General features: G+C 43.0%; 1 protein-coding gene across 1 annotated transcript in view; it reads right to left on the bottom strand.

Moving 5' to 3' along the window:
• Window positions 1-990: 990 nt before the first annotated feature.
• The window catches only part of LOC138262359 (extracellular calcium-sensing receptor-like), a 115493-nt gene continuing 107907 nt past the window's right edge, over window positions 991-8576 (bottom strand). The window contains exon 6 of the mRNA XM_069212258.1: window positions 991-1901. Within this exon, the coding sequence (XP_069068359.1) occupies window positions 991-1901 (911 nt within the window). The remainder of the gene's footprint in view (window positions 1902-8576) is intronic.

Here is an 8576-nt window from a genome sequence, read left to right as displayed (position 1 = left end):
GTGATTAATCACCTCTGTTGGCCTGAGGGAGTCAAGGCCTTTGGAAAAATGGCCACATTTCCTCCCACCAATTTAGATGGAGAGCACGTAGTCATGTTTTACTGTTTCTTACCGCTAGGTAAAACTTGGTCATGAGGAACAATAAAAGCCTTATAATGTTCCCCCACCATGGGAGTCTTCTTCCATTGCCAGGGAAGTATTACTTTTTTTCTTTTAAAAAACAAAATTCCTGTTTCAGGATATTACATTTTTAAAGAAGAAAAGAAAAACGTTTGCTACAGGCCTGCATTCTTCCGACGCAGCCCCAAAGCTAACAATATAATGCACTGACTGGAACCGCCCTGATGATGGTTACTGCCAATGCCTTTCTAAATAACTGCCAGGTAGGTGGTCATTTATAAATCTGATTGGCGGAGAAGTCTTGGCCTGGCGGCGGTAAAGTCTTCCATCAGTCCAAGAAAGTATACTCCGTCTGCCAGAAAATAAATCAGACCCTAAGTTTTCATTGCTATTTAAATTGTCTGAGCAATGTTATTCACCTATACAGAGTCTGAAGAGGATTGTGCAAAAGTAAGCTTTATTTTTTTAATGGTGCCTACTCAGCCATCTAAAAACAATGGATTACGTTTTTATGTTTATCTGAAGATTGAGGTGATAAAATAACATTTGTGTCAACATCAAATCAAAGACATTGGAGAAGATGATATTGTGATGAATTAATAACCTTTCAAATAAATGTTAAAGAACCAATGGGCATATAAAAACTTACTGGTGATTGAGAAATAATGTTAAAACAATCAACATTAATTTTAGGTGAACTTATAGAAACTCTAGGACAGTGTTAGATATAACAAAATAAAATGTCCAAGCATTAAACCAAGTCAAGCAACAAGATTAGGAGAGAAGCATCAAGTTTCATGCATTCAAGTTTTTCTATTTAGTTATCAGAATTTGATTTGCAATTTATAATTCTTCATTCATTTTGTATTTCTAGTTATGGTGTACATTTTTTTTAACTAAATATTCTCTTGTATTCAACTCTGGTCTCAGAAAGATTATGTAAATCTTAGGAGCAAATATGCAGTAAAGAAGGCCAGCACCAGAGGACAAAATTGCAAAAATCTCTACAGCTACTAGGTATTTTCCTTTTGTGCTGAGATAAGCTGGAATAAAAGAAAGCCACACACTGACAAACACCAGCATGCTGAATGTGATGAACTTGGCTTCATTAAAACTATCTGGCAAATTCCGAGCCAAAAATGCAATCACAAAAGTTACACATGCCAAAAGTCCCATGAAGGCCAAAATGCAATAGAACATCAAGATGGAACCCTCATTACATTCAGCTATAATTTTCCAATTGCTGGCACTATTGTTAAGTTCTGGGAATGGCGGTGATGTCCCTAGCCAGATCATTCCAATGACGAATTCTATAAAGGAGCAAGACAGCACAATAATGTAGGAAGTTCTGGAACCAACCCACTGTCGTAAGCTGCTGTTGGGCCTAGTGGCTTTGAAGGCAAGGAGTACTGTGATAGTTTTAGCCATCACACATGAAACACAAAATGAGAAGGATATGCCAAAGATCACCTGACGGAGCATGCATGTCACTCTCTTGGGTCGCCCAATGAAAATCAAGGAACAGAGAAAGCACATCATGAGGGAAACAAGAAGAATGTAACTGAGCTGTAGGTTGTTGGCTCGCACTAGTGGGGTCTGCCGATATTTTATGAAAATACCCAAGGTGCAAGAAGCATTAAAGAAGAGGAAGATGGCAATCAGAGCTAATATGAAACCAAGTGGATCCTCGTAGGGCAGGTAGTCAATTTCCTTTGGCATGCATCTGTCTCTTTTGATGTTTGACCAGTGGTCCTCTGGGCACTTTATGCAGTCAATGGAATCTGAAGAGAATCAGAGATTACACATTATACAACAGTTTTTTAGTGGATCTTATGCCACAGTTGGTATAAACCCTTTAAAATGCATGCATTGTATTGCATTAGAATAATATTGTATCAGCTCAATTTAACTAGCAACTATATCATAGGGTATTTAGAGGTATGGAGTAGATGTAAGATTGTTGAAGACCCACATTATTCACCTTTATAAAGTGTCTTATATTAACACTGTTTTAATTTGAGCTGCAGGAACATATTTTTGATATGGAAAGAACATGCAAGGGCAAAAAGTGTGCTTCTGTGATGAAGAAACTGTTGTGCTAGAGAGAGGTCTTCAGTGAGTGTTGCTAAGGCAAATCCTGGTAAATCCTTGCCACTAAAAACTCTGTGTCCCAGATCAACAACCTCTGAATGTCTTCAGATATCCCATTGTCAAGGACAGCACTAAGCACTAATCCCAGAATGCCCAGCTTCCCTAACTGATTAAACATTCGCCGGTAGGTACAAGACGTTGGCAGAAGGAGATATCTAGCTCTCTATTGCTGATTCTAGATTCATCACCCTTAACTTTGCTTGTCCTTGTTATATGTTTTTCTGAGTGCTGTCTTGTGTTATGTTCTATTATTAAACCATAAACTATTAATGAACTAAGCTGGTCGTTTCGAAGCAGAATGGGACCATTGCTGTAAATCAGCAAGCTTTTCAATCACGCTAAGTTTGTGGACTCCCTAACTCACTTAAGAACGGGGGAACCACTGGATGTCTGATGTACAGATGCAGCTGGATCCACTACTGGAATTCCTTTCTCAGTGTCTCAGCATTCACTGAGCACCAGCATGACAGCATCAGAAGACCTACTTCATTAACAAACACCTTCATGGATCCAGCCTGGAAATGAAGAACATTGTTCCTGGTACACAGAGAGTAAGATCCTTGTAAGTAAAGGAAATATGATTTTTGTATTATAGGATGCTAGCAATTTTCCTAATAACTCCTGATTTTGCTGTGGGTTTTAGCTTTTAACTAATATAATATTTAAAATTGCACATGTTAGTTTTAGATGCTTTATTTTGTATGGAACTGAATATGTTTTTCATTCTGCACAAGGAGTTAGAATAACTGATGGTTTGCACAATGTACCAAGGCACATTGGGGCATATTTACAAGTAAATGGTGCAGCGCTGTGCCAAAATTGGCAGAGCAGTGCTGTGTCACTTCATAAATGCAGAAATGCACCAAATTTGCAAAAATGTAACACATTCCTGTGTTTCCCCTAGCCCTGGTGCTAAATTTAGCTGCCTAGCGCAAATTCAGGCACCCTTGCACCACAGTGTAAGGGTGCCTGTGTTACAGGGAATGGTGATTTGTTACTTGTATGTTCGCTGCAGAAAGTAGCATATTATCATTGGTTGATGATTGTTTATGTGCAGGAAGGAACACATTCCTGCACATATACAATCATTAATGGCCTTTTGCTCTTTCTATGTGTGCTGCAGAATGCAGCACACATAGAAAAAGCAAAAACGAGGAGAAATACAAACATTTCTTCTTGTTGCACCATGCTAACCCTCCGGTGGCACTAGAGGCTTGGAAATATGGCCCTTTGTTTCTATTTTAGATAAAATCAAGGAGGATTGTTACATGATTTCCCTTCTAAGAACTATTAATGAATTTATATGATTGTGACAAACGTGTTGTTTTAACGTTTTATTTATGTTGCATGGATCTTGAATCCGAAATCAACAGTTTTGATTGTTTGTATTACAGGAACAAGTGCCCTCTTTAGGAATTTTCTTATAAAATATAAACAAAATAGAAAAAAGTTTCATGAAATGACAGTTGTATGAAAGTGGGTTGTTGGTTGACTGGAGTGTGAGCTCTGGTCAAACAGAAACCACAATCCTTGTTGGGATGAGGCAAAAAACAACCCTAAATCAACCTTTGCATAAGTCCCTGGTAACCTGGCACAGAGTAGTCAGGCTTAACTTGAAGGCAATGAGTATTTGATCAACACTTCAATCTGTAATAAAGTGAAAACTCCACACAAAAGTATTCCACACCACGTTAGAAAATAGAGTAATTATTAATAAATAAAATGAGATAAAAATGACAAAAATCCAGTTAGTATAACTGGAGATATGCAATTTAAATGATTGTAGAGAAAATAGTGCCAAACACACAAAGCAGCAACTGTTAACAACAGGTCTCACCGGACCAGGACAAAGTCACAAGTTCAGGCTGACCACAATAGAGCATGGGCTAGTTACAGGAATCCAATTAGGCCCGATGAACAGAGTACCTTAAATCCTGGTTTGTGGAGTGTTGCGAGGGCCATTCCAGAAGATGCATTGTGCGGCCGAAGTGAAGCGTTGCTTCCAAGATGTGGGGGGCTGCAGTGTGAGGTCCTGCATTATCGTTGAGGATCTCGTCAATAGGGGCTTGCAGTTCAAAGTCTTCCAATGAGTATGCATCATGCAGCAGCAGTTTCCGATGAGGTGAAAGGCGGAGATGCAATAGGGGTCTTTGTGGCGGTACCGTTCCACACAGCAGCAGCGATGCGTCAGGTCTGCTTGGTGTTGCACTGAGCTGCAGAGGAGATGTGTTGGTTCCAGTGGATCCACAGAGGCTACCAAGCATCTTCACCTCACTTGCAAGGGTTTAGGACAATAGGAAAGCACCACTTGGCAACATAGACACAGATAGCAGAGTCTAGGTGCAGGATTGTTGGAAGCCTTTTGAGTCCTTGAAGCTTCAAATTAGGAGGCTAGCCAACTAGTCCTTGGAGTCACTATGGGTTTCTGGGTTCAAGAGATGCAGGCCCAGTCCTTCTCCCCCAAGAAAGAGAACAGCAGGGAGTAGGTCAGAACAGCAGGGCAGCAGTCCTTCAGAGCAGCAGTCCAAAGTAAGATCAAACACTGGGTTAATTTGTATAGAGCAATCAGGCACAGGTTTCTATGGGTGGGGTATCTGGTGGAAGTGTAGAGCTGCTAAACCGACTAATGCATTCCTAAGCATCACTATGTAAAATACATTGATAGTTTGGGATAAGCTTGGAATTACTTCTTTTCCCTTGCCACATGATCCAAACCAATCAATCAATCGATATTTTTATTATTTCAGTTAATTAAAAATATAACAATGTTACAATTTTTTCAGCTTCATTTTTTAAAAGATAACAATAATTTTTAATGAGAAAGGGTGACTGTGCATTGTAAACATGAAAGTTCTGTCTTCCTTAATGGAATGAAACTTAAAAGATAATGACTCTAAAACAAACAGAAACCTGTTTTAGTGTAGCTGCGAACAACACAGACAGGCTAAGGGTAGAGCCAGGTTAAATATAGGTTTGGTTTGTGAGATTACAAGCCTATCAGGTCGTCTAAGCTGCAGGTATCACAATCCTTTACCTGACAGTGCTTTTGACTTGTGCTGGTGAAATTGCTTTAGAATATATCAGATGGGAGCCATTGTCAAAAATTTCACCATTGATCAGTTTAGCTGAGGGTCCCTGGGTTGAGACTCACTATTATTGCTTCTCCGCATGTTTGAATGCCTCTGTTGTTAAAACCTGTTTTTAATAATTGTTAAAAATGGGGGGTTTGATTGGCTAGGGTATGCACCTAAGCGAGCCAGAGCTCACCACTCTAGTAAGGGCAAGAAAGTTAAACACCACTGCCTGGTAGTTTGGCACAGAGAAGACAGGCATATCCCCAGAGGCAATGTGTAAAGTGTTTGCACAACATACTAATGCCAGAGACACAATGAATCCACCACAAAGGAAACTCCACTTGTACGAATATAAAAATATCTACTTCTCTATTGTATATATCATAGGTCGAAAATGACAAATCATACAGATGGTGCACAGAATGTAATTACTGTAGTAGGGCTCAGTATCCTGATAATACAAACTTCATAATGCTAAACATTAGGCACTACCAAGCAGTGTAAGTGAATAGTTCATCTGACAAAACCACATAAATTGTAAATATTATGGACATTATGTAAATACTGACGCTGGGATAATGTATTCATTTTTAGTGACCTACATGAGTGGATTGCCAGGCCATACAATGTAGCCATAATCACATACATTACTAGGTGTCCCCCTAAACACAAAACCCCTACGACGTATTTCAGACACACTTATCAGCACTTCCCCTTCCATCCCCGCCCGTGGCGTCTGATGACATCAGCGCATGATCGTGCGCTGACCTCATCAGAGGCCTACTCCTCCGCACTGGAAGCTGAGCTTCCTGCGCGGATAGGAGGAGAAATGCAAAAGAATTTCTCCTCCGATCAAGTGGAGAGGCTGAGAGAGACATAAAAGGAAAGGCCTTTCCTTTCCTTTTATGTCTCTCTCTGCATTTCTGCTGCCCGATGGTGATGCGATCGGGCAGCAGAAATGGCCACTAGCCACACCAGGGAGTTTTTTTAATTTTTTATTATTGAATGAGGGGAGCGGCCCTTGCGCAAGGGCTGCTCCCCTGGGAGGAAAAATATTTTTAGGCATTTTCTGCCCCCCAGGGGGCATATCGGCCTATTATAACTAGGCCGATATGCCCCCAGTTGGGGCAGAAACCCCTAGACACCAGGGATATTTTTTTGTAATGTTTACTTTATTTTTTAATGTATGGGGAGCGACCCCTTAGGCAAGGGTTGCTCTCCTGGGGGGGGGCAAATTGTATTTAGGCCGTTTAGGCCAATCTGCCCCCAAGGGGGGTAGAAACCACTAGACACCAGGGATTTGTTTTGTCAGTTTCACATGAGGGGAGCGACCCCTTAGGCAAGGGTTGCTCCCCTGGGGGGCAAATTTGTTTTAGGCCATTTCTGCCCCGAGGGGAGGCAGAAAACCCTAGACACCAGTTATTTTTTTTTTGTTTATTTGATTTTTTTATATGTGGGGAACGACCCCTTAGGCAAGGGTCGCTCCCCTGCAGGGCAAATTGTCTAGGCCAATTCTGCCTCCCTTGGGAGCAGATCGGCCTATTTTTATAAGGCCAATCTGGCCCCCAGGGGGGCAGAAACCAGTAGACACCAGGGATTTTTATTTTTTTGCATCAATTTCACGCAAGGGGAGTGACCCCCTAGGCAATGGTTGCTCCCCTTGGGGGGCAAATTTATTTTAGGCCATTTCTGCTCCCCTTGGGGGAAGAACGGCCTATTTCGGGGGGAGGGGAAGAAACCACTTAGGCACCAGGGATTGGTGTGTGTATGTGTGGGCAAGGGTCGCTCCTCATGGAGGAACATTACTGTTGGCCATATCTGCCCCATCGGCCTATTTTTGGAAGGCCCATCTGCCCCCAAGGGGGGCAGAAAGCCCACCGGAGACCAGGGAAGATTTGTTTTTCAAAATAAGAGGGTGGGGGTATGGCCATACCCCCACCCCAAATAAATGGGGCCAAAGTTGTTCTTCCCACCAGTAGGCAGATGGGGCAGTTACCCCCGATCCACACCCCGGAGGGGCAGAAAGTCTACTAGGTGCCAGGGAATTAAAAAGAAAAAAACAGTGGGGTGGTGGCTACCAACCAGTTATGTCCCCACCCCAACTGAAGGGGCTAATCAATCAACAAGCATGGTTGAACTCACAGCTACCTTCAAGGAACCTGAGACCACCCCCATTCAAAGCGAACCTGTGCCACTCTGCACAGGTGCTCTGAGTTGTCCACTGCAGCTACTTGGTGAAGAACCCGGGGATCAATCTTCTCTTCAGACACCAGCTGACTCCTCACTGTAGTCACGCTGGCACCTGTGTCTCTGAGAGCCTCCACGGTCTGACCATTAATGGACACCCACTGCCTGTACTTCTTTTCAGGCACAAGGGTTCTCTGGACCATCTCACAGTCCCCTAGTGAGACAAGGGTTATCTCAGCTAGTTCCCACCCACCTGAAACCAACTCCTCTCCAAGCGCTACACTGGCCAAACCCTGGGATGGCGCACCAGTGGGTGCCGGTGTACTTTTGGGGCATTTGGAGTCCCCCCTCACATGACCCACCTGGTCACATGCATAGCACTTACGTGGAGGACCCCCTGCTACTGGCTTCTCTTTGGAGAACCATGGCTTCTTCTCACTGGGGGGATTTTGAATCCTCACCCTGGGAATCAGTTTGGGGCCCTTTAGAAAACTCCCCCTATTTACCCTTACCCCCCCCCTTTCTTCTGAGAGTGACCCTGCCCACCCTTGGCATGGTCTCCCCCATACCTCCTTTGGACCCTGGTGCTCTTCCAGTGGTCCGCTTTCTGTGCAACCTTCCTGGGATCAGTCAGCTTGCTATCAATCAGGTGCTGGCCAGCTCTGGAAAACATAAACTGTACAAGTGCTCCCAAGCAATCAGAATGTAAAGCCCCTCATATGTAGTTACCTTACTGCCCTTCACCTAACCATCCAGTGAGCTGCAATAACAATCAACACATTCCAACCATGTTTGGGATTCCCTTTTCTTAAAGGGCCTAAACTTGTCCTTATACTGCTTAGGGGTGAGACCATACCTTGTGAGTAGGGCATCCTTCATGATAGTGTAGGTGAGACTCTGAGCATCCCCTAAGGCTGTCAGTGTATCCCTCCCCTCTACCTCAAAGTGCTTCCACAAAGTGGACCCCCAATGAGCTTCAGGGACCAGGTTCATGTGGAGAGCAGACACATACCCCTTAAACAACAAGTATATGTCTTCCTCCCT

This window comes from Pleurodeles waltl, chromosome 10, assembly GCF_031143425.1.
Source record: "Pleurodeles waltl isolate 20211129_DDA chromosome 10, aPleWal1.hap1.20221129, whole genome shotgun sequence".
Classification (NCBI taxonomy): Eukaryota; Metazoa; Chordata; class Amphibia; order Caudata; family Salamandridae; genus Pleurodeles; species Pleurodeles waltl.
The sequence above is the reverse complement of the archived record's forward strand: the minus strand, read 5'-3'. Positions and strand labels throughout refer to the sequence as shown.